Raw genomic sequence first — 25,092 nt, forward strand, 5'->3', positions numbered from 1 at the left:
TCCAAATGTGTAGACTAGGAATAAAGTGTAAAGGGACGGTCACGTGATCTGCGCGTAAAACCAATTTGTGTGGTCGAGTCCATTCGACGGAAAATAGGGGAGATTTGTCAGAGAGTTGTTTACATGTTTATGCAGTGCAACTTTATTTATGATTTTGCTTTATACGCATACCAAATTCACCCAAGACTTCAAATCTGTCTTCTCGAGACAACTGAAGATAACTTTACAGTGTTTTCGTAAGTACAAAAAAATAATAGGAAAATTAATTTTATAACCTCACTTTCAATTGACTTGTAAATGAAATGAAAACTTAACTAACACTACTGGAATTTTGTAGGTTTTTTTAGCAGTTGATTGGAATGGCTTCGCATCAAATTTTTTGCCAGCATGGGAAAATTTTACACGGTCGAGCTCGCGAAATTATCGCCAACGTTATCGCATTTATAAAACACGAATGAGAGTGTGTTCTGTGTTAGAAAAAATCAGGAGTTATAAAATTTAATAAAAAGTTGATTTTACGTGTAATACTTTTATCCACAATATTATATTAGTATTATAAAAAAATGATGCTAGAGTTCGCCCTCAAATCTGACAAAAATCCCCTATTCATTATTATTGATTATATCACAAACTGCTTAAACGTTTTATTCTACGGTGAAAATTTCCCATTACATGATGCGCCACTGTCGTGGTTCCCAGTGATTCTCATTTTCCCTACGCCACTGACGTGTTAAAGGCCGCGCAAGCTAAGCTCCGCCCCAGGTCCTTTACAGTTTAATACGATTCTAATTAGGTAATGCTTTAATGACACTGACATTTAAATTATGACTAACTTTTTTTGCCGGTCATTGTACGGGGTGATCAAGAAGGACTGTTTAAGTTGGTAACACTGGATCGTATTTTAAATCGTATAACAGGAGTAACTTCCGGTTGTTGGTGGCTTGTCGTTGTTAATGCTATACCTATATCAGATATTTGTCAAATAAACCAACAAAACATATCCAGTTGCAGTGTTATAAATAACCGAATTAAAAAAATTTCTCAATTGTACTGCCAACTTAAACAGTCCTTCTTGATCACCCGGTATTTTGCATTTAAACTTTTTATTTTTTTTATTAAAATGTATTCTGTTTCGGTTAAACTCTAATTTTTACACTTATTATTAACTTTTATTTATTTTTTGGTCAAAATACAGATGGCAAAGAACTAACGATAGATAAAGACAACATTTCCAAGGTTAGATTTTTCAAATTTTATAACCGAATTCTATAATTTTTATAAGGTTTCGGTTAAAATAAGATATGCATGTGTTACATCACTGAATTTACAAAAAAAATACTCTTTTTAAAGATATTAAATTTGACTCCCCGTGCCATTTAAAAAAAAATCAAGTTAGTCTTCTATCTTCAAAATTAATGATTTTAGAAAATTCAAAAAAATGTCAGATGATATAATTTCAACACTTCTAACTGTTAGCCGAATTTCAACGATCTCTGCTAAACCGTTCTGAAAATATTTAGCTGTATCCATACTTTTTAGCGACACTGTATATATACCTATACCCCCTGTTAACTTTTGTTTTGATGACACTCAAACCATTTTTGGAACAAAGTTGGAAGATTTTTTAAACTATCGGATAGATTACAATTCACTGTCATAAACTGTCGAAAAAGTTGTGAAAAATAGTAGGTATATTATGTCATGAGGACCAAAAATGAAGTTTTATGTGCTGCGGCTAGTAGATTGGCTGCTGAACGCAGTGAGGCAGACAAATCAGCCAAAGCACATAAAACCACTTTTTCTCCGAATAACATATACTATTTTTTCTTCAAACGTCCGTAAATTATGACATTATCCCGCTGCATTGATAATGCTAAAGTGTCACTTCATTGTCATGGCATCTAACGAGCTGACGAGCGGCAGATAAAGTTATTATCTCCGCTGAGGGCGTCCGTGAAGTTGTTATATCCGCTGATGAGCGGCAGTAAAGTAAACTAGCTAAATCATTTGAAATTCCTACCTGGTTTCTTAACATGTCTAAAATAATTTGTCATGAAGGTTTGAAGAAAAAATAGTATATGTTATTCGGAACAAAAATGGTTTTATGTGCTTTGGCTCGTTTGGATCTGGTTTTCTTGCCACTATCATTTTTAGCAGGTTGAAATGTTGGTCGACTTTTGTCACTTTCATTTAAAAAATAAATAGTTAAGCCTCCTCGAGGCTATGATTAAAATAAATAATAAATTAATAGTAATTTTTTTAAAGTACTGCAAAGTATAAACAAAATTTACTTTGGTTTCAGTTATGCCAACATGTTTTTTTTTTCAGTTACTTTACAGGATTGTAGGGATTTTTATTGTTTAACCAACATTAATTGTTAGGGAGTGGACTTTTGTTTATCTATTATCTCGCTTATCTAGGGAGTAGGGGAGTAGTGAACTCTGGACTTATGATATTATATCTCTGATATTATTTTTTATCAATAAGTTATAACCACGTCATTATATTTAATTTTTTAATTTAACAACAATTTGCCCTTTTATATTGTATTATAATATAATTTGAAATTTATTACAATTTGATGGAATTAACCTAAAAAAGTGAATACAAAAAAAGTAAGTTTTTTTTTAAATTAATGTAATGATGGTTCAACAAAAGTTTTTTCAGGTAATGGCCCAACTTGCTGAAGAATTTATTCACAACTTTTATCACATAGAGGGTGATACTATTGCAAAAAGGCGAAAAAAAATGTTTATATTGTTACACCAGAATGTTTCACTTAAGGACAATGTAAGTGTGCTGGATTCTATTTCAACAAGCTTGAAGCCTAGAACATATTTAGAAAGCTTATTCAAGTTAGATTTTTTAATATATTTCCATAGAACACATGAATTACATCAATTATTAAAAGAAGGAAATGATGTACTTGTCAGCAAGATTACAAAACAAATTTGGTTTTTTAAAGAATGTTTTGGTGAAATAGGAGCTGAAGAACTGGTAAATGAAACACTGCCATGTATGTCATTTTCTGTTCGCATGAAAGTTTTGAGGAAGTTAAGTCGATATTTAAGTTCTGAACAATTTGAGCAAATATTTGATGCAGTAGTCACACGGTATGGAATATTTATAGCTTCAAAATTTATAACAGGTTGTGGTCCCATTAAAATAAGACAAGTTTTAGTTGAATATCCAATTAATCTAACCTCGACCGATTTGCGCATTTTGTATGAAAAAGATCCTGATTTGATTGATTTTTATTTTATACATTCTGAGTCTTCCATAAAAACTAAAGCTTACGAAAGTCTCATTAAATTTATTTTTGTAAAAGATCGCAATTTATATAACCACTTGAAAGAAAAATATAAATTTCAACACACATTTGGTCGAAGAACTACAAAAAAATTTGTAACTATGAAAAAAGATGATGTAATAAACAATCCAGAAGAATTTAAATGTTACTTAAATATGAAGGCAGTAATACGAAAATTAGGTAAGGAATCGGTACAGCTCTTCTTGAATACTCTCCCCAAGGATTTTCAAATTTTTCAATTAGATAAGAGCTGGTTAAACTTTTTTTCGAAAAAATATCATTATAGTCTCCATTTTAAAATCATTCAGACTCACTACAACATAAAATATTGCGATTATCCAAAGTTTATTAATGAACATCTTTTGAAACTCATACCAGAAAATGCGGAAAGGGCACTTTTGGCCAAGGTTAAAGTAGATGAAGGACACGACGAGTTTGTTAGGTATTTGACAACCAAAGATTCTATTCCTGCCATAAAAGAAATGATTAATGTAACAAGCAGTATACTCGACAGAGGTGCACTGATCAAGTATTTAATTGAAACTTGTCATATTAATAAAGACATTGATGGTTTGTTTTCAGTTATGAAATATTTTTGTAAACGACATAAAAATGACGAGATTTCTGTTCATCTACGATTCATAAATAACATAGAGAATCTTTTCGGTTTTAAAGATTTCACTGAGGAAATGTGGAACTGTTTAAACGAATTGTTAACTATTCACATGTTGAAATTTGACGAGAGTGACTCTGCTGTACAAAAGATACAAACACTACCTCTAGTAAATGTTAATGTTGGCACATCTATTTTTCAAAAATTTTCTTATATGCAGTTTTTGTTTAAGAGAGGTAACTCTGTTGACGTACTGATATCGGAATACTTTGATACAAGTTCTGAATTTCCTCAGTGGAATCGATATGATAAAAATTTTGGAAAGTACGTGTTGCTTTTTTGTATCAATAGTGTAGCAAAGAACGATTTTGAAGATAAAAACGTAAACTTTAACTGTGAATTAATCTGTGAAATCGACAATTGGAATGCTTGCCATAAAGACGATCAGTTAGATTTTTACGATTTTCCAGTATTAGTCGAAGCGTTCAAGTATTATCTTAAACATGATAAGACAGGCTGTAGGCGTATAGTAGATATCTTCAAAAGTAAAATTCTCACTACTGAGGAAAATAAGTTGAGAAACGAGTGTCTGGAAATATATTGGGAACGTTTTGATAGTTTCGGTAATTTAAAACAGCTTAAGTGGTTCCTAACGTACGAACCAAATGCTGTTGTCGGTCATTTCGATAAATTTTTTGATCTATTACTCGATACAAAATTACAAATTCATTGGAGGCTACGAATGTGGCGCACCATCAAAAAATTCACTCATTTACAATTGGACGAGAGGTCAATTCAAATCTGCCTCTCTAAAATAAACGATGACGATTTTGTTGAACAGAAATCGAAATTTGTAACTTGCTTGGCGATTCTAATGAAGTCTGGAGATTATGCAGACTTGGCAAATTCATTTAAACCAGCCAACAAGCAACTCGATTTGACAAACGAGAAACAAGTTAGATTGTACAATTTACAATGTGCGATAGGGCAATGTTTCAAATATACGAAGAGTTGTGACACTCTCCCTTCTCTGTTAAAGTATTGCGCCGGTGACTACTTCAAATATTCCAAAAATTCGCTTTACAGCCTTTTGTATCGGACACCAGAAAATGCGCTTCCCCAATACTTGAACTATTTATCGAAACAAGCTATTTCCGTTAGAAAACATGCTTTGTACTTGACGTGTGAGCTAAGCACGTCGACTGCATTGGAAAAGATGATCAGATTATTGAATAAGCAGGAAGAAGTGCTGTCTTTGCAAAAACACATGTTCGACACGACTATCCAATACTTTGTGAAGAATCCCACCGATCTTTTCTTCGAGTTGGTTAAGCTGAACATGCTATTTATTAGTAAGAACGACACCGAGTCATTGAACAGTGCAACAGAACATTTGAGCAAAATCCCACAGAAATATAAAGTCGAGTATATTATTTACTGTTGGGAGTATCTGGAGAAGACTGTTGATATTTGGGAGAAGCTGAAACCGCTCAAAAACCGTTTGTTATCAAGTATGAAACCTCTGATGGCGCTAATACCATTGCAATTTGGATTAAAAATTATCGATGACCATTACATGACGACCAAGTCGTTGGGTAATTTCGACGATTTCGTAATAAACTTTGTGCGCTATCAAGTAGAAAAAGCCGTAATATTTGAGAAGTGTTTTAATGTATTGGAAAAGTGTGACAATCGAGACACAGTTCTTAACGTCCTCCGTAACTGGTACAATACGGTTATGGCCTCCCAAGAAAATGACTTGTCGTACATGGAACCTTTTGCCAATTACTTTGAGGCGAAAGTGAACGTTATCGAGAATTTTTCCGATTTCATTAAAATCCATTTCTTGAGAAAAAAACTGGAGTGGTCCCAGAATCAAAATGTGGAAGATTTAGTAGAAAACGTTTTTTCATTCTTCAAACATTTGGTTTTCACTTACGGCATAAATATTGTCCAGCTATTTGCGCCTGAGATGCACCGGAATCTGTCGTTCTTTTTTCCTGAAGACAAAACCAAGCTGTATAATTTTTATTTGAACATGATAACGAAACATCCACATCCGAACGTGGCACTGTTGCTGCTAGACGTGATAACCATACCTTCTCCTAAACACAGTTCCTTTGAACCCTTCAAAAATATTATTGACATCATCGAAAATATGAACGATGGGCTGCTTCAAATCATTTTGCACCATAGAAAACATAAATACAAAATGTGTGATTCTTATGATATTCACAATGTTTATATTAAGCGACAATTTTGAAGGTGGTTAAATTTATTATATTATGTAAGATTTTATGTTTGAAATACCGACTGATGACAAAAACTTAGCTTGATTTATTTTGACTTTTTTTTAATGACAGGAAGATATATTTGTGTTTATTTTTACTTTGTTATTAATTGTATGTACTTATTATTTTTACTTATCTTATACATTATATTATATTAGCAATCAATAATATAAGACAATAGTTATTAAAAATGTGATACTAATTACATATTTAATTTTTGACATTTTTGACAGTATTGCAAGTAATTGTTCTTTTAGTAAATAAAGATTCCTTTTGTGAAATGCAAATTTTACTCCTTTACCAGAATAATTCTTTTTACTTGCAGCCAGATTAAAACGTTTAGAAAAAATGTTCTTTGATTTATTAATTATTCCTAAAGTACCTATTAAAACAACTTGAACGTCCTTGAAGTTTTTAATGTAGTCCAATTTTACATAATTACGGCGGTTAGCTTTTGTTAAAAAATTCGATTGAGTTGATTACAATTATTGAAAAATAGAGCGAAATTGCTACATTCCAAAAAATGATTATGTCACATTGATAATGAAGATTCCAAGTTCAAGTGAATCAAAGCAAGTCACTTCTGTTCTATAATTATACTTATTTTGGTATCGGATTTCCATTTAGATAAGATAAAATTGTTATAACATAACATGGATACATTTTCTGGAGCATCATTTTCCATTAAACCGTACACGATGTTGCCTGCTCTGGTGCTTGTTCTGTTAGTAATAAATGGCGTCCAAAGTGCCAAGATTTTAGGAGTGTTTCCCATGTCTGCTCGCAGTCACTACATTCTTGGCAGTTCGCTTATGAGAGTATTGGCAGAACGAGGGCACGATGTGACAGTGGTCAGTCCTTTCGGTGAAGAAAACCCACCCAAAAAGGGATCCTATCGAGACGTAATTTTAACAGGGTTTGTGGAAGAACATGACAGTAAGTTTTAATATAAATTTGCACTGTTTCGATAAGAAAATAATTGTAGGAAAAGTAAAGGAACTAAACATATTTAAAAAAGAAAAAATGAATTTTCTGCTTCTCGCGCCTCTAATGGCCAAGATCATGACAGACATGACGGAGCAAACTCTCAATCACACTAATGTGCAGAAATTGATAAATTCCAACGAACAGTTTGATGTGGTAATAGTGGAAGAATTTATGAATCACGCGCACAAAGCTTTCGCGAGTCATTTCAAAGGAAATCTGGTTGTACTGAGTACTCTGGGGGCAAACAGTTGGATTAACGATTTAGTTGGCAATCCAACACCACTGTCTTATATTCCAGACGTGGTTCTCGGGTATTCGAGCAACATGACTTTTATGCAAAGACTCTGGAACGCATTAACATATTTTTATCGACAAATGATCAATCAGATTTACGTTCTACCAAGACATAATCAATTAATCAAAGACTATTTTCCCAACGGATCCGACATACAAGATATCTTGTACAACGCTTCAATCATGCTCATCAATTCGCACCAAAGTACCAACCAACCCGTTCCTTACGTACCCAGTATGGTAGACATTGGAGGGTTTCATATCAAACCACCCAAAAAACTGCCACAAGATCTGCAAGAATTTTTAGACAATGCCAAAGAAGGTGTCGTTTATTTCAGTTTAGGATCAAACATGAAGTCTTCTCTACTTCCACCGGAGAAGCGACAGGCTTTTCTCGATTCGTTTGCAAAATTAAAGCAGCAGGTCTTGTGGAAGTGGGAAGAAGACACTCTTCCGGGAAAACCGACTAACGTTCGTTTGGGGAAATGGCTACCGCAACAAGATATTTTAGGTAAATACAAATTACAACGAAATTTTGATGTCGAGTTTGGAATATGTTAAAGCTCACCCCAACGTGAAATTGTTTGTTACCCACGCTGGTCTGTTAAGTACCATCGAGACGATCTATCACGGAGTTCCCATTTTGGCAACACCGTTAGGTGGAGATCAGAATATGAACGCTCAACAAATGGCAAATGAAGGTTTTGGGCTCGTGGTGAATTTCCCAGACATATCGGAACAAACATTAACTGAAAAGCTGACCGAACTTTTGAACAATCCAAAGTAATCGTCTGGATTTTTTTCTAACATTTTGTAAATACGTGTTTTAGGTATCTTTCAAATGCTAAGAAAAGATCAGAGTTTTTCCATGATCGCCTCGTTGCTCCCTTGGATACAGCAGTTTACTGGGTAGAGTATGTTATACGACATGGAGGAGCACCACATTTGAGAGTTGCAGGCTTAGATTTGCCTTGGTACAAATATTTACTTTTAGATGTTATTGCTTTTTCAGCATTAGTCGGTATAATCTGTTTGTACCTTCTCGTTAAGGTTGTTAAAATTTCAACAAGATGTTGCTGCAAGCAGAAAAAACATAAACTAAAAAAACAGTAGAAATAATGTTCTGTCATTTTAGTATGTAATATACTTTTTAAGCTTTGTTTTACTTTTTAGGGTCTTCTAAGAATATATACTGAATTTCTTTAATTTGTTTTTTGTAACACCCTATCTTTTCTCATTATTTAGCAAAAAAATTTTTTTTTTTACATAATACATACTGTTACCTTTTCTTTCATGATGTAATAATTATTCTACATTGGTTTTATAGACCATTATTTTATATAGTGACTGGTGAGTAAATCATTCATTTACTTTCTAGTCCTTTAAATAAATCAATGACAAGGATTTTTTGAAATAAATTGCTTTAGAAATGTAAATATATTAAAAAAAAGGATTATATTTATTTAGAGGTAACTTTCCAAAAGGATAATGTCATGTAATCTCCAACACAAACAATAGGACACCGACAGTGCCAGCTAACATTACTAGGTAATGTAACAGGAACTGTTAACTTTAACTGGTTGTTATGAACATGGACAACCTTTAATGTACTCTCTAAATTATTAACAGCTGCTATCAGTTCTCCAAATGGACTAAACCTGATATACCCACCTGCTTCAGTAAAAAGTAAATTATTATTAATTGGAACACTAAAAAAAGTAGGTATTAGATATATCACTCTACTTTAATAAAAACAACTGTTTTTACCAAGGCTTTGAGAAATCCCATATAAGTAACTCTCCCAACTGCAATGAGGCCACCAGCTGAGAATCTGAAGGGGCCCAATGAGTACTTGATAGTGGTTTGCCAATATCAAGAGATAAAATAGGGGACTGAGTCTCCACATTATAAAACCGAATTAAACCAATCTTTTCTGCTACTAGCAATTTTGAATTGTCTTCTCTATGCCAGCATGCAGACATCCCAGGTGAAGTCAATTGTAAAGTAGCCACACATTTATAATCATCAGTTTCCCATAATTTGGCAGTATTGTCATCACTAACAGACACCAAGAAACTATTGTCAGGGTCAAATTTTGTGTCATTGATATAACTTGTATGTCCACTTAAAACCTAAGATCTTGTGTTATTATTTCTAATCAAATTTACATCTTTCAACACTCACTTTGCACACATCATCACCTCTCAAGTCACTTTTGAATACCCTCAAATTGTGGTCGCCACCAGCAGCAGCAAATGTGATATTATTAGGTAAAATACTTATAGAAGTTTCCGGTGAGATTGTTAGCGAACAACATCGAGATTCATGCGTAAATTCCGCCTCAATATCAAATTGTACCACTTGCTCCTAAAACAAAGCGTTAATTGTGATTTGGGACGCGACGAAAGACATACGTCTATTTGCAAGCGACCCAGTAAGATTTTACTCTCGAAGCCTATGAAAATCAAATCTTGAGAAAGCACGAACGGCGACATTTCGATACATAATATCTGTCCATATTCAGACAAATCCTTTCGAAATACTCTTACGTTATTTGATTGTATAATTTCCATTATTAAATCTGATCGTTAAAGCCGGTTTTTCACTCGTACCATCCTTAACCTCACAATTTTAAATCCAGTCATGTGATTGACAGTGTCCTTTTTTCCCCGCCAATTAAGTAAGGGTCCTGTTTGGAATTTTGTTGTTCAGGAGTCAGATTAACTTCTTAATTTTAATTTAACTTAATTAAAATTGTCAAATAGTACCCTCACAAGTTCATAAAATGAGGTAGAAAATTTGGTTGAGGCAGTGGCGGCTCGTGGAAAAAATGTAAACATTTTATTTTTACGTTCCTCGATGTCCCATGAGTTTGACTGTCTTTTTTTCGCATTGTACAATATACATAACAACTGTTCAACATTCACCTTTGAACTTTTCTTTATCTAAGTAGATACTACAGCTACTGCAACTTTTTCCGGCGTCTTTCAGAAGCAATGTATAAATTTTCTGTATTGTTTATTGTAAATGGGGATTTAGTTAGTCCTTAACAAAGAATTGATTCATTTATTTTACTGTGGCTTAAATAAATGGTACGCTTTGGTGGACCCGCCGCCACATCGTACCTAAAAACTGTTTAATAATAATTGTTTCGCTTCTGTAAAATTGTCTAACAAGTATTTTGTGAAATGGAGAATAAAAGACGTATTAACGAGATATAACGTTTAATTGTAAAAAGGGCACAACAATAGAAATAATGGAAAATACTATATTACAGAGAATAGATAAAAAAATACTTTGGCTATAAAATGTCCATTGTCTGGAGAATTTGCAAGTATTCAACTCATGGCACGTTTTGTACTTACAATTAGACTTACACTACACTACAAACTACATTTATGTACATAAATCACAATTTGCAATATCTATAATTTCAATAGTACGATAGAAAAGAAACCATAATGCCTACCGTTACAGGATTACGGTTACAGTCTTTCGTGATTTTTTAAATAGTGTTTGTAAGTACAATCGATATCCCTGCAAGATCCGTTCACTTCGTACGGACACATTATGCCAAGCGGATCTACATGTTTGTACCTGAGACAACAACGAAATTGTAATCAAAAATTGCCAGACATTTAATTCAGAAATACATCACCTTTCGTACAGATTAAAATTTAACGGCGACACGTATTCGGGTATGGTCGATTTGATTGCTGGTTTTCTCTTAAAGATCTGGTCGATATCGTTTGGATCGACTATATCTATTTGGTACATGTCCGTCTCGTCGCTGTTGCACACGTCCATGTCTTCGCAATCGTTGTTCGTAGAACTCGTTACGAACGACGATATCGTTGTTTCGTTCCTTTCTTCAATTTGCGCTTTTACAGGAGTGGAGGTTACAGGGACGGACTTTGTGCCTTTTTTATCGTTTGCGACGTTCGTTCCCGCTTTACGAGCGTTCGCTCTTTTCTGTGTCGCGTTATCGTTTTCTTTGTTTTTATCTTTAGATTTCGTCTCTTGACAGCTGGAAAAGAATAGTGTGCAAAAATGTCGTGGCGTGAAGGGGACGGATTAGGTCGGGGAGGCTGGATCACTACCCCTACTTACACTCCACGGCAAGTCAAGTTGACATTCAAAAATATTTATGAAAAAACGCCAACATTTACTCTTTTTTACTAACCTCTTGTCGATTTTTTCTTTTTTATCGACTAGCTCTCTAACGAGAGTTGAAAATCTTTGGTGCGATTGGGCGAGACTATTTCTGGCCTCTTTTAGTTCTTGCTGGAGAGAGCTGATGCGATGTTCTTGTTTCTTTCGTTCGTTGCGGGCTGTGGTAATTTTCCGTATTATAGGCGTCAGCACCTGATACTTGCTCTTTATCTGCAAACTTTTAACCGGCACTGCTATTTTATGCCACGAACAACTGACATTGTACAAAAATTATTATAAAAAGCAAAATTCAAGTATAACTATTACAACATCTATCTGCGAAAATGTTCTCATTTCATTTACTCAACACACAATAAACTGAAATAAAAAATATTAATCGTTGAACATTCTACGATCGGTCAACAACTACTTTTCCACAATAAAATATTACCCTTGCACAAACTTCAATAATCATAGAGTAAACTTTAAAACTTCTACCAAAAATCAATTCTGATATGACCTGCTTTATGTTTCTTAAGAATTCGGAACCTCTTAATAAAAAAAGTATTATGTAATTACTTTTTAAAAACAGGTCAAAACAGCTTGCAATGAGAATACATTTATCAGAATTAAAATATGTATTCTTCATTGTTATTTTCAAAAACATTTTTTTTTCTCTTGTAAAAGTTATCAAAACGCCTGTAGGCACCTTTCAAAAACGTAAAAATAAAGAGCTTTACGATTTTTATTCTGAAAATTTCAGTATTTTGTTAATCTTTTACAGTCACCTGTTTTTATTTAGTTTTCATTTTTTCATTTCAGTTTACGTCATGTATTGCATGTATTGATTAGTTAAAAGAAATCAATTAAAATTAATTATTAAAAAGATTATAAAATACAACGGAAAATACATCTTTCTTATGATAAAACCAAGAAAACAGTGTCGTTTGTTCAAATGTAGCCGTATTAAAAATATTAAATATCTGTTACTTTCAAAATGTTCGTTACAACAATAAATTTGAGATATTATAGAACAATAATAAAAATACCTTCCATTCCGCTGCATCTTGATCTCCTTCAGCGTCCTCTGCAGAGTCGTCAATTCGCTTGTCATTCCTTTCTTCCTCCTCTCCAAATCACTCTCTTTACCTGATGATTCCTTGTCGGCGTAGCTACTATCCAAATTTGAAACCTCCTCGTTTGAAGACTTTACCCCATCTACTGCGTGCTCTGGACTTACAACAACTTCTACATTTGGGGCAGATGTGTTGCTAATTGGAGCAGTTGTCGCAGCCATTTCAACTGTTGTTCTCGATGGACAAATTTCAACTGTGACTTGACTTGTTTGCAAGACTTTCACAGGTGGAGTTGTTGTTTTCATTTTTTGGAGAGCAATCTTTCTGGCTCGTTTCGTCTTTTCGGCGTTTCTTAATTTTTTGAGCAACTGTTGATACTCTATCTGTTGCGATTTAGGCAAAAGCTTAACGGCAGATTTTTCCAGAATCGTTTTATTTTTGTTGATAACTTGGAATCTTTTTTTCGTTTCTGTCTCAAATTTGGCTCTTTGTTCTTTCAAGAATTTCTCGACGTTCACGGCAATCGCCTTCAAATCGGCGACCGTCGATGCTGGATTCGGTGCTTTCTTTTTGACTTCTTCTTCTTCAGTGTCCGAGTCGTCATTTACGTTGATAATTAGAGGTTTCACTAGAGGCTTGGGCCGAGATTGAATCACTTGTTTATTAATAATATTGCTTTTGAAGTTATTTATTATTGGTCGTTTTGGAAGCGCTGGTGCGACTTGAACTGGAAGAACTGGAGCGACTGGCTTTGTTTCGACGAGGTTTTCCTTCGGTGGTTCAACTTTTGTTATTTTTTTCGCTAAACCTGCTAGCAGGGAAGCCCTAAGCAGGTCCTCATCTTCCTCCAAATCCATGATAGCATTATTTGTCTCCACCTTCTCACCGTTGTTTTCAACATCATTCAGCTTCTCTTTAGGGGTATCATTTTCTTTATTCTCTTGCGTTTCTAGCGGTGCCGACTCTGCTTTTCCTTCCAATAAAGCTTTTCTTCGTTTTCTCCTTTGAAATTTATTCAAAACTGCCGTTTTTAAAGCTTCCATTCTCAAAGTTTCAAGTTCGTTATCGTCGACTTTCTCCGTATTATTTCCGTTATCAATTTGTTTGCATGGCGGTTCCGCATTCACAGTTAAAGATTCCGTAATGGTTACTAATCCTCCCATCGCTTTAAGTCTTGTTTCGAGAGTATTTTTATGACTCTCTTCACTGCCGTCAATATGAATGGCCTCTTTTAATTTGCCTTTGATATCATTCGGAAGAGATACATCGGTGTCCGAACTGTCGGACGACACTCGACGTTTTTTACGAATTTTTTGGGGTTTAATTTTCGATTTACGATGAGTAAGCTTTCTTTTATGTCGCGCGAATCTGATTTTATCCGTTTCACTATCGCTACTTAAAGAAAGTGCACGTAAAGTTTCGTTAGATGAAACAAACTTACCAGAGATCGAATGGATGATGGAATTATCGGATATCTCTTCAAAATCATCATCATCAACTATCTCGCCTTCTTCTAGCTGTTCACCCAACATGTACGCATCCATTTTAACGGTTTTACGTATGCAGAAATATTTGGTCTGCAGACTGAACGTTGGACCCAATTATCTTACACGAATAAGAATAAAATTGGGTTCAGTCTGAAGAATTGCAAAATTATCTTTTCTGTCACTGGAGGTCACAAAGCAAAGATTAATCTAGGGGAAAACGGTACCAACCTTATAAAAAAAATAAATTACTATATTGTGTTACTGTTTTAAATAAAAAAAATCTTTAGTAATAATAACAACCGATTTCGTAGTAAATTACGTTATAAGTTAATTGATTTCGTAGTATTTGTATGATATTCTATTACGTGATAATAAAAAAAGAGAATAATCATTAAGCCTATGGGTACATTACGTTTTTATTACCTAAAATTCCATGAAAACATTTTCTTCCTTCTTCTAGGATTGAAACTTCTTGTAAAATATAAATACTCTTTTTTTAAGATATTTTAATTATCCCGTTATTTTTTTTTTCTACAACAAATAAGGGAATACTTAAAACTAAATAATACTTTCTTCAACAAAGCTACCCAAAATGGTTTTAATTGGCAGTTCAGGTGGAGAACGTTTAGTAAGCAATAAGCTTCTAACAGTACAATGATCTTACAATTCTACCAGACTGTAATTATCCAAACTGTAGGCCATGTATGTTATCTTATTTCTAACCAAACTGTACCATCTACTAGTTGGGATATGTCCTTTATTAAATAAGTGAGCTTAAATTGTAACATTTTGATTGATGCAATCATCCTAAATATGTGGTAGGTAATTCAATTTAATTCTCATATATTTTTAAAATGTTGGTTCAGGCTGTTGGGTCAGTAACAATCCAAATCTTTGTTTGACTGTTATCCTCTGCCTTGAATACTTATCTTCAGGAGAAAAGCGTGCTAAAATAGAAGGTTCAAATTATTAATTACAAGTGAAAAACTAATACTAATTGATTCTGTATTACCTGGGTGGGCGGAGGAAGTCGGCTTACCGTTAGGGTCTGCCTTCTGTATTAACAAAAATTTAATAGTTGGAGAAGTAGTAGATTTATTAGTGGTTACTTACATTCAGAGTGTAAACTCTATTTCCTGCATTGTCTATATAATACATTAGGTACATGATGCCGGTGTGCTGCTATAACTTAAACAAAAAAAGCACGTGCACTTTACCACGATAAAAAGATAAAAACAGAGTTAACCATGACTACTGTCAGCAAGAAATTTCCCTAATTATGAATTCAGTGCTGCCACCTGGGTTGTTGTCGTAAATGGTAAGTGATCGGGATCGCGGTTAATATGAAATTATTTAGAGATCCGGGTCCTTGTTTGAAATATGAAAACCTTTAGTAACGGTCGATTTTGTTGTAAAGTATTTAATCAGTTAATTAATTCTATAGGAGGTGTACAGGGTTATTCTAAGTGATTGTAGTCCAAGTAGGCGTAAAAATTTAATGTAAAATTTATGGTTGCCGCTCCATATAAAAAACATCAAAATGATGTGAATAAGTGAGTATACACCGTTCACACACAGGAGTTAAATTGGGTGCAAAACAATTCAATATTTTTAGAATTGGCTGCAAAACAACAACATTTTTGGATTCAATCGTTAATTCAAAAAAGTAAATAAAATTCTCGGTGAACTTTTCACCTAAAAAGTGACAAAAATTGACAGTTCACATGAAAGCCGCAAAAATTTCATAACATAGGCATGGCCTGCTTCGAGTTCGACTACAATCATTTAGAATAATATCCAATATAGTGGTATAAAAAAAGAGTAAACGCTGCGTAGTTCTTTTCAGTGACGTAACTTAGGGGGCATAACTCTACGTTTCTAATATTATAAAAGAAGTAAAGAAAAACAATAAAATACGGTTATTTTATTATATTGAAAATATAAAAAATATCTAAAAATTGCATATTCTCTATTTTCTGTTTTAAATATAGGTATTTGTAATGCTTTATACCGTAATCGGTAGAAAAACATCAGGATTAAGTAAGATTTATTTGTAATTACTTGGAAATTTGGGCACAGAACAACACCACTAAGAAATTGTAATTAAAGGAGAGACAAAAACAGAGAACGATACACTAACGGATACTTTAGAGTTTGGTTGGTTTGGGAATACGGGTAAAGAATTCTTGGGTTAGGACTTGTGAAAATTATTTATTCATGTTTTCACCTATTTTTTGCTTATTTGTACCCAACAAGATGGAGCCGCCGCCACTGTTTTAGAAAATATTTAATACTCATTTAACAATTCTTATTGATTTTTACTAGAAAAAATATAAAAATAATATTTAATAATCGTAGACACTACTTACCTACTTCTTTTACCACTTTTCTCAGTTTTTGCAACAACAAATTAACAAATTGCGAATGCTCAAATATTTTCAAATAGACCTTGGTCTTGGACTCTTGTAAAAACTAAAAACCAGTTGTTTTAGAGATGGGCATTTCGATATTTTTGGGAATCGATACGATATCGATTTAATATCGATATTTTAGAGTCTTATCGATACGATGCATGCAACTAAACCGATACGATACGATACATCATTAAATTTAAAAAAAGTGTATTTAATGAACATTTTATCCAATGAAATAAAAATAATGTTAAACGTTCTATAAAAAACAAAACAATAGAATTCTTGACTAAAAATAATAACAAGAAGCCATAAGAATATTTCAACAAATAACTAAACTGACAATTTTTGTTAAAAGGAGATAATAATATCTGCTTTTGCAAGCAAACTCCTCAATTATTCATTTTTATGAATAGAATTTTATCAATTTTTGAACTAACATTTTACAATCGATTTTTTGCGATACGATACGGCTTTATTTTTATGAAATTCGATACGACATCGATATATCGTATCGAAGTGCCCACAGCCCATCTCTAGCCCGGTGCCATCTTTGTAGCATTGAGTTTCAGCTAAATATTTATGTTTTTAAGACCCTTTGTGTGGTGTTTTATGGTCTTTTAATATAGTTTTTATCAGCAGTTGGTACATTTTGCCATCAGTCATCGGTTATCTGTTGTTAATTGAGAAAAGTGAAGCCGAAAGGTGAGTTTTTATCATGAATTCATGGCGGCTTGATTACGACGCGTTACCTAATTTAGAGGGATTATACAGTTGCTAGGTTGTAGATAACAGTTGCGTTATTTATACATTTAAAAAACCGATTGTATTTCAATAAAAGTATTTCATCAGAAGCATACATTAAACAAGAGTATGATCCTAACCTTTAACTGCAGGTTTAAATTATTTTAAAGTTTCCGATACTTGCAGCCAATCACAAACGCCGTCTTTGACGTCATACTAATTCTGATTGGACGCATTTTTAACGTTGCCTTTAATGTTTTAGAATCAACGACGAAACGCTTTGGAAACGTTTTAGAACCACTCAACATTTATTTTTCTCAAATTTGAAAACTAAATTGAAAGCTCAAAACATTTTTATTAAATTAACAACATTTATTTTCATCTCAGAATTTACAATTATTTTCGTTGTTGGATGAAAAGATAAATAATTCCTGAATAAAAATGTGAAGTGCAAATCCAATCCCAGTAATCCTATATTTTAAAGTAAAATGACATCTTTATTTTTTGCGTGGTTACGGTAGGAATAATTATGAAATGATTTTAATTATGTACTGTCGCGAGCAATAAATTTTGGTCGTCAATGTCATTTCAAAATTTGGTTAGATTGCCTGATAAAATGAGAACAAAATGACAATTAATATCATACAACATGATGATAGGTTATGACATTTACGACTGTTTTACGATGGAGTATTTTCGATTGCGTCAAAGAATGACCTTGACGACTAAAATTTATTGTTCGCGACTGTAGGTACTATGGCGGACAATAAATTTAGGCCGGCAAATTTCTGACATTTCAAAAAAGTCAATGCAAGCGACCATTTATTGTCATTATGACTGATGTGTCAGTTTGTCAAACTGAAGGTTTTCAAGCTGTTTGGCGTTTCGTTCGCCCTTTTAGTAACTTACAGATCATGACGCACTAGCATAACTGATTTGTAGTAGCACTTCTCACTGGTGCACGCTTCTTTTCCCAATTTTAATTTTGATTATCGCCGTCACGATGACAAGAATGACAAAAATCGAAAATGAGGTTAGTTGAACATAATGCCAGCTTCACATTTTCATGTCAAGCCAGTGACAGGCCGGCCTAAATTTATTGTCCGCCATAGTATCTAAATAGTTATTTATGTAACAAGTGAGTAAAGTAATACTTTTTTTTACAAGAAGGAGAATTTGCAAGTTAGCCGAGTAAAAAAAAGATAGGTACCATCTTGATCATAAAAAACGACTACAGTTAACTTGGGACGCCACTGAGATTTTTGAAAATTTAGGCTGAGTGAACGTACCGAGATTTGACAAAGTTTGTCAACCTCAATATTTAAAATTTTCAAATTCGTGAAAATAAACCCGCCCGCAACACAGTGCTAGTGCTAACACCCAGTTCGGCAGCAATGTTGCTAATGGTACCACTATCCTGTATTCGGGTTTGCAGAATGTTTTTTTTTAAATCTCTTAATTGCGGAATTTTTCAATTGTCTCAATGACATTCATTCAAATTTACACAGCCAAATTTCTAGTGTAGTCGTTTTTAATTATCACGATGGTACTTTACTAACGAGTTGTATACAATAGTTATTTTGGCGTCCGTTATTAAATGCACAGATTTTTTCATTCATTTGCGTTCATAAAAAAACTTTTTAACGCGAATGTGTGAAAAAATGAACCGCTATGGGACTTTTTTAACGCTTCTGGACTGATTCAAAAATCACGTATTTTATGAACGCAAATGAATAAAAAATCTTATGCATTTAATAACGGACGCCAAAAAAGATATAATAAACTTAACATAAAAAATCCACTAATATGTATACTCCCTCCAGCGAGAGATTGGGAGATTTTAAATTGTAGACTTGTAACCCAACACTACAAAATGCACTAGAATACATTAATTAGAGCATAATTGTAGGGCAAAAAATGTTACTGCTTGCTAGGTACTGCTTTCTCTGCGTAGAATTTAGTGATTTTTATGCCAACCAATATCTCGCTGGACAAATGTTAGAAAATAGTATTTTGCGCCTAAATGCTGTACGTATTTTGCGACTTTATTTATATTTTGGGAGCAGTAAATTATCTTAAAACGATAAAAATGAACTGACAATACATTCAATAGACTTGCAGTAACATGTTAAACATTTTCACACATTTAATAAAGTTCTTGTCATCTTGGCTTAGATGTCATCCGAGCCGGATTCTCCCAGTTCACATGAAAGCTCTGACAAGAGCCATTCTGCGTCGCAGTTTTGTGCACCTTGTTGCACAATGTGTGCCAGAAGAGAAGAATCAAAATCTTACTGCACAACTTGTCATCGTTATCTCTGCGACCGTTGCGATTTTGCCCACAAAGTGATGGTTTGCTTTACAACACATCACATCGTGTCTTTAGACGATGTTGCCAACGTCGAAGAACTGGAAAAGACTGTGGCTACCACGAATTTAGAAACGATGCCCATTTACGATCTAGATGCCAATGTTGGAGGAGACATGAAAACATTTTTGTCCGACGGCAAGAAGAACGTGGAGTATTTGATGAAACTGTCGTATCAGCTAAAGAAATCGCTGGAAGGACTCGGCAGGAAGCATTACGACTACATTGGTTACATTAACGACGGTCACAGACAATTTGAAGAACACTTGAGAAGTCAGAAAGATGAATTAATAGGTTTACTGGAACAGCAGTACATGTTGCAACGGAGACTCGTAGCTTTGTACAAGGAAAAGATCGATTTCGCTGTTGAGGATTTGATTTTCAAATTGTCAAATGTTAAATTGATTTTTGATGATGATGGAGAAACAGCCAGCGGGCTGGATTTTTCACAATTACTCACCAACGGGTACACTAACGATTTTTTTCAACCGTTACTTGTCATGGCAGAAAATCACTTTGGTTTCGAAGCTTCCGCAAGCGACATTTCTTTGTCTACTTGGAATTTTAATGTCGACGACATACTCGTCAATGGAGCTTTGGCTACCAGTGTCGATAATAGTAAGTTACGGTTTTTAGTGTTTTTAGTAGATTTTGTTTTTAATTCGTCAAATATTGAACTTATAAATAAACTCAGACAAAAATTGATACATGCATAAGAAGCACACAGATCAGATCAGAAAAGTAAGTCGAAAAGTTTCAATCTATTACTCGTACATTGCTAAAAAGTTTCGATGATGATTTGTTCGTAAGCTAATAAATATGGAACAAAAGACCGAATATTTAAAAGAGTAGTTCTTGGTGTCTGTTTTATTTTGAACGGAACCGGTCCACATACTTTTCGCTGAATTTTGCCGGAACGACATCCTCACATTCGTTTCCCAACAAACGCCGTAATCTCGAGAAAGAACTTCGTTGATTGAGTTCAGTATTTACGCCGTTCGTGATGATATACCAATCGTGTTTTCCTTCTGTTTGTAGATCTAGCCCCTTACGACCCCTTTAATTTACCCATAGTCTCAGAACCTAGAAAATTGAAGTGTTATGTTAACCCCGACCTTTCATTAGCAACCTCCGATCCCGATAGCCCTCCTAATATCGTAACTCACGTTAGTTCGATGCAGATTCACAAAACATTCGGGCAAAAAGGAAACGGTACGGGTCAGTTCAATTCGCCGCACGGATTTTGTTTAGGTTTTGACGAAGATATCGTCGTTGCCGACAGTAGCAACCACCGAGTTCAGGTAAACCACGGGACGCGAATCCTGCAATGTTTTGGTTATTCTCTTTGTTGCTGTTCGATTGTGATTTGATTTGGCGTTGTCTAGATTTTTGACAAAACTGGCCGTTTCAAGTCGGAGTTTGGAATGGCTGGGCGTCACGACGGTTACTTGTGGCATCCCCGCAAAGTGGCTTTGTTGAGACGCCAACGCCGCTACGTCATTTGCGACCGTGGTTACGAACGGTCGCGCATGCAGATTTTCACCGAAGATGGAAAGTTTTTCAAAAAGATTTACATTCAGTATATCGATATAGTGGCGGGGATTGCCGTCACAGAAAACGAAGACATTGTCGTTGTGGACAGCGTCACACCCACTGTTTTTATCATCGGACAAAATGATTTTCTACGATCAATTGATTGTACAGATTTTATGGAAGAACCCTCCGATATCGCTGTTGTAGGTACGTACTAAAACGAAATTCCATTCTAAAACTAAGTGTTCACATAAACTGCTTGATTTCTTTTACTTTTCTCTTCATTAAGACGAGTTAACAATATCCAAGAATAGATCGTGCAGAACAATTCAGATCGCATATTCCAGAAAAGAGTTTTATAAATAAATACATTTTCGTAAAGACTCAGCTTTATTGACCATCCACAGGTCTGGCTGCAGTAGAAAAGTGATATTTTATAATTTTACAAATTAAAATAAATTCTTGGTGCAGGAAAAGAGTTTTATATTTGCGACTTCAAGGCGCATTCTATCGTGGTGGTAGATGAAGAGGGTAACTGTTTGAGAAAGTTTGGAAGCAAACGTACGACAATGTTTCCAAATGGTATCGACGTATCCGAAGCTGGGGATGTTTTGGTGGGTGATTCGCACGGCAATTTTTTTCACATTGCTGTCTACACCAAAGAAGGAGTTTTTGTTGCTGAATTTCGATGTCCGTACATCAAGGTTTGTAGTTGGTTTTTTACTTAATTTGTTGACTTGTCAGTATCTAGGTTTCTCGCTGTTGCGGTTTGAAAATCACGTCGGACGGACGTTTGGTGACGGTTGATAAAAACTACCACCATATCATCGTCTTGGACACTCTATACATCACACCTGGCTTGTATTAATAAGCATTTGTTTATTTACCGAATTTTATTTACGTGTCTATTCACTGCTCTTAACTTTGTTGTGGTTCGTCCTGTTTTTAATTGTAGATTTAAGTGGATATTTTTGATGTTAATTCTAGGGAGTTTATAAAAATTCAAAACACGCATTTTAATATTTTTTGGTGTTACAAAATAGTGTTTATGAGTTACATTTAAGATTTTAGATTATTATTCTGTATTTTTTTTTAGATTAATACCTATTGTTTAATGTTGATTCAATAAATATATTTTTTGGTAAATATTTTTTCCCAATGCAACAACAGCTCAGACAATACAAAAGTGATTTGAATTTAATTTTCTATCTATAAATGTTCCCAAAGTTTCAGGTATTAACATGAGCCAGGTTCTCCATTTTTTTAAGTTCATTTGAATTTTGATGGAAATTTAAAACCGGTTTGTTGTTATCTTCTTCTATCCCCTATCATGGTTCAGTTGGCATCCCTAGTTTGAATAGAGTTCAGTGGATTTGTTTTTATTAATTTGTTTAAGGTAACAACTCGTTTTTTCAGTTATTTAAAAACTACATATTTATTAATAGAAACTATAGTGAAATTTTTTTAATAAACAATTATCAGTGTCAAAATGAAGTAAAAAACCATACTGTACCACCCTAAAATTTGGACATATGGACCAGCTGTATAACAATTTGACACCAAATCATGGTAAGTACCTTTCTTCCGTGAAATCATTTTCAAAACAAATTTAATGAGAAATCAGGAGAAACCTTTTCGAATTTGAAATAAACTCTCGCTCGTTAAGGCGCAGGCTCAGTTACATAAAAAAATGTTGACACTCAATGTGACCAATCGTATTATCATGAAAATCACAGTTTGGCTCATACCAACAAGACAACGTTTTGACAATTGTTTATTAAAAAAATTCAACTATAGGTAGGTACTACAACACCATTACGTATTATACAGCGTGAATTCGAAATACGTCACAATCTTAAAAACCCCACGATCTTCAGACCAATTGTGAAAATCACGTGCATTCAGTTTTGCGCTATAGATCCGCATAAGGGCAGAAAGCCATGTACAGTTCCAGCACAAAAGCTGAGTACGCCACTGATATCACGTTAGGACGAATAGTAAGGTTTAAAAAGTTATCGAGTGCAACGCAAAAAAGATGCAAAAAGTTTGTTATGCGGGTGCTAGTACCACGTGCAGATTAGTTGTTTTCAGTGCCATCTTCGGCTATTGTTTGGTTGGAATTTTGTGTCTCAGTGCGTCATTACTCATTATCATGGAAAATTATACCAATAGTGAAATGACCGATATGGTAGGTACTTTATTACGGAAGTGCAGCTTTGTATCGGGAAAAGTTTCCGGCGCGTCGTGTTCCGCATTCGCAAACATTTCTGGCTGTTGTCTACGGGTAAATGGTACTTTTCGATTGCGTTCGCCAGCAAGAGTTTTGTGAGTGATTCAAATGTGCGTCGATCAACCTGGTTTTATGCAAATAGTGTTTTTAACACCCATATTCTCATATTCATCAGCGCAAATCCCGGACGGTACAGCTAGTTTTGCACAGGCGTGTATTAGAAATCACGACCGACATTTTGAACATTGTGTCTAATAATTGTAAGTACGATAGTTGTGGTTTTTGCTTTGACTTTTCCTTTCACTTGGTTTTCACTCTTAATGTTACACGTTTTTGCGGCTGTGTCTGAAGTGTTTTTCGGTTATTTCATTCAAAACAAGGTTTTGTCACTCGGTTTTTAAATCGTTTTTGCGGATATTCATTCATGTTTCGATTTATTAGAACTTTCAGAAGCGTCTCGTTCGGGATGGAATTAAGTTAAATTAGACTTTATGAATTTAAAATGTTTAACCACATTTTCGGTTTGTTCACTTCCTGAAGATCCTGGAGTTTTAAGATTGTGACGTATTTCGAATTCACCATGTATGCAGAGGGAACTTGGCGATCGGGAAATCTCTCCATGTATACAATACAAACGCCTGGCTACCTCAGCATTAGATAAAACTTCCCCATAGATTATTAGCACCATGTCTGTTAACTCCGGATTAGTGTACTGCATTTTTAACGATAATGGGGCGTATTCTTCAACTGCTCCGCTAAATTTTAAAGGGCGTTAAATTAAATTGTCATAGCAATGACCAATCAGGGCTTGAAATTTTCAATTATAAACGATGCTAAAATTTTAACGTCCCTTCAAAAATTACAGAATACGTCCCAATTACCGGAAATTCACTTTCTAATAAATTGTAAACACGGCCGCAAGCAGGTGAAGGACGTCACTAAATTGTGTTGGTAAGTTTTTGCAAGACCTATCCGCCTGGGTTTTTGCCGTATTACTTTTTGTGCGTTAACCTTTTTCGTACGAAGCCGTTGTTTTTTCACCGTCCTATCCATAAACGATTCGATGACACGGAATGCGGTGAAAATAAATTAGCTTTTTCGAAAAAATTGTAAAAAAGCAATTTGTTTTGATGAGTTCTATGCATCACGGTTTAATTTTCTGAACGCATTTCAATAACACCCTGTATAAAGTTATTTATTGCATAGGCAAAGTACATTAATGATGCACTCTACAGATAGTAGTAGAATTAAATGATTATTATAATTATTTTTTACGTAAGTACGGCTAGCCATATTTCCCAATAGTGGAAATGGTTGGAATTTCTTTTAAGTAGGCGCTTAACTAAATCAAAGAAGCGTAAATGTAAATTGTTCCTTTTATCAATTTTATTACCTTTGTACTATTAATGAACAGGGACGTATGGTCTTTTAACTATTTAACTTGCTGAATTATTGTTTAGCCTGGTTATTATTACCTACAATGTTTAATCGTTGTTACTTTTGCACAATTTAAAGAACTATTGTAGAAGTGGAAAAGCAAACCAAACTAACTAAAAATCCATAACCAAAATAGCGTTTTTTTTTTCCTTGTTATTG

The 25,092-nt window shown here is 34.2% G+C and overlaps 5 protein-coding genes and 1 long non-coding RNA gene across 7 annotated transcripts; 3 read left to right on the forward strand and 3 right to left on the reverse strand.

Moving 5' to 3' along the window:
• Positions 1-15: 15 nt before the first annotated feature.
• LOC138134061 (uncharacterized) lies at positions 16-525 on the forward strand. Its single transcript, XR_011160622.1, has 2 exons — positions 16-236; positions 338-525. It is a non-coding gene; the product is annotated as an uncharacterized lncRNA (long non-coding RNA).
• A 1,871-nt stretch (positions 526-2,396) lies between these two features.
• Positions 2,397-8,701, forward strand: LOC138134056 (UDP-glycosyltransferase UGT5-like). Of its 2 annotated transcripts, XM_069052125.1 has the most exons (5): positions 2,397-2,615; positions 2,668-7,150; positions 7,200-8,006; positions 8,059-8,278; positions 8,326-8,701. In XM_069052125.1, the coding sequence occupies exons 2-5, from the start codon at positions 6,868-6,870 to the stop codon at positions 8,606-8,608; spliced, it is 1,593 nt and encodes a 530-aa protein (XP_068908226.1). In that variant the 5' UTR covers positions 2,397-2,615; positions 2,668-6,867; the 3' UTR covers positions 8,609-8,701. The 2 variants fall into 2 exon arrangements, with proteins under 2 accessions (XP_068908226.1, XP_068908225.1); XM_069052124.1 differs by lacking the exons at positions 7,200-8,006; positions 8,059-8,278; positions 8,326-8,701 and having other exon boundaries at positions 2,412-2,615; positions 2,668-6,495.
• A 234-nt stretch (positions 8,702-8,935) lies between these two features.
• Positions 8,936-10,407, reverse strand: Nup37 (nuclear pore complex protein Nup37). The gene is made up of 4 exons (XM_069052129.1): positions 9,910-10,407; positions 9,680-9,862; positions 9,263-9,627; positions 8,936-9,204 (listed from the first exon to the last, which is right to left on the reverse strand). Exons 1-4 carry the CDS (start codon positions 10,066-10,068, stop codon positions 8,955-8,957), a joined length of 957 nt encoding a protein of 318 aa, XP_068908230.1. The 5' UTR covers positions 10,069-10,407; the 3' UTR covers positions 8,936-8,954.
• A 295-nt stretch (positions 10,408-10,702) lies between these two features.
• Positions 10,703-14,436, reverse strand: LOC138134057 (myosin heavy chain, non-muscle). The gene is made up of 4 exons (XM_069052127.1): positions 12,697-14,436; positions 11,679-11,885; positions 11,154-11,522; positions 10,703-11,092 (listed from the first exon to the last, which is right to left on the reverse strand). The coding sequence occupies exons 1-4, from the start codon at positions 14,265-14,267 to the stop codon at positions 10,981-10,983; spliced, it is 2,259 nt and encodes a 752-aa protein (XP_068908228.1). The 5' UTR covers positions 14,268-14,436; the 3' UTR covers positions 10,703-10,980.
• A 511-nt stretch (positions 14,437-14,947) lies between these two features.
• Nop10 (Nop10 ribonucleoprotein) lies at positions 14,948-15,485 on the reverse strand. The gene is made up of 3 exons (XM_069052130.1): positions 15,324-15,485; positions 15,223-15,265; positions 14,948-15,157 (listed from the first exon to the last, which is right to left on the reverse strand). The coding sequence occupies exons 1-3, from the start codon at positions 15,375-15,377 to the stop codon at positions 15,060-15,062; spliced, it is 195 nt and encodes a 64-aa protein (XP_068908231.1). The 5' UTR covers positions 15,378-15,485; the 3' UTR covers positions 14,948-15,059.
• Positions 15,486-17,152: 1,667 nt separating this feature from the next.
• Positions 17,153-22,412, forward strand: LOC138134058 (B-box type zinc finger protein ncl-1-like). The gene is made up of 6 exons (XM_069052128.1): positions 17,153-17,326; positions 19,541-20,351; positions 20,772-21,034; positions 21,119-21,473; positions 21,738-21,970; positions 22,018-22,412. Exons 2-6 carry the CDS (start codon positions 19,541-19,543, stop codon positions 22,132-22,134), a joined length of 1,779 nt encoding a protein of 592 aa, XP_068908229.1. The 5' UTR covers positions 17,153-17,326; the 3' UTR covers positions 22,135-22,412.
• The last annotated feature ends 2,680 nt before the right edge of the window (positions 22,413-25,092 follow it).

The sequence above is a fragment of the Tenebrio molitor genome, chromosome 6 (genome assembly GCF_963966145.1).
Source record: "Tenebrio molitor chromosome 6, icTenMoli1.1, whole genome shotgun sequence".
Lineage (NCBI taxonomy): Eukaryota > Metazoa > Arthropoda > Insecta > Coleoptera > Tenebrionidae > Tenebrio > Tenebrio molitor.

Coding starts and splice junctions, on each gene's coding strand:
- LOC138134056 (XM_069052124.1), top strand. CDS start 2,671: ATGGCCCAACTTGCTGAAGAATTTATTCACAACTTTTATCACATAGAG.
- Nup37 (XM_069052129.1), bottom strand. CDS start 10,068: ATGGAAATTATACAATCAAATAACGTAAGAGTATTTCGAAAGGATTTG. Junction 9,628..9,679: donor GAGGTGATGATGTGTGCAAA/GTGAGTGTTGAA, acceptor ACAAGATCTTAG/GTTTTAAGTGGACATACAAG. Junction 9,205..9,262: donor TGGGATTTCTCAAAGCCTTG/GTAAAAACAGTT, acceptor TACTTTTTTTAG/TGTTCCAATTAATAATAATT.
- LOC138134057 (XM_069052127.1), bottom strand. CDS start 14,267: ATGGATGCGTACATGTTGGGTGAACAGCTAGAAGAAGGCGAGATAGTT. Junction 11,886..12,696: donor AAGATGCAGCGGAATGGAAG/GTATTTTTATTA, acceptor GCCGGTTAAAAG/TTTGCAGATAAAGAGCAAGT. Junction 11,093..11,153: donor AATTTTAATCTGTACGAAAG/GTGATGTATTTC, acceptor TTGTTGTCTCAG/GTACAAACATGTAGATCCGC.
- Nop10 (XM_069052130.1), bottom strand. CDS start 15,377: ATGTACCTAATGTATTATATAGACAATGCAGGAAATAGAGTTTACACT. Junction 15,266..15,323: donor ATAGAGTTTACACTCTGAAT/GTAAGTAACCAC, acceptor TTGTTAATACAG/AAGGCAGACCCTAACGGTAA. Junction 15,158..15,222: donor GACTTCCTCCGCCCACCCAG/GTAATACAGAAT, acceptor CTTCTATTTTAG/CACGCTTTTCTCCTGAAGAT.
- LOC138134058 (XM_069052128.1), top strand. CDS start 19,541: ATGTCATCCGAGCCGGATTCTCCCAGTTCACATGAAAGCTCTGACAAG. Junction 20,352..20,771: donor GGCTACCAGTGTCGATAATA/GTAAGTTACGGT, acceptor TTCTGTTTGTAG/ATCTAGCCCCTTACGACCCC. Junction 21,474..21,737: donor CTCCGATATCGCTGTTGTAG/GTACGTACTAAA, acceptor TTCTTGGTGCAG/GAAAAGAGTTTTATATTTGC.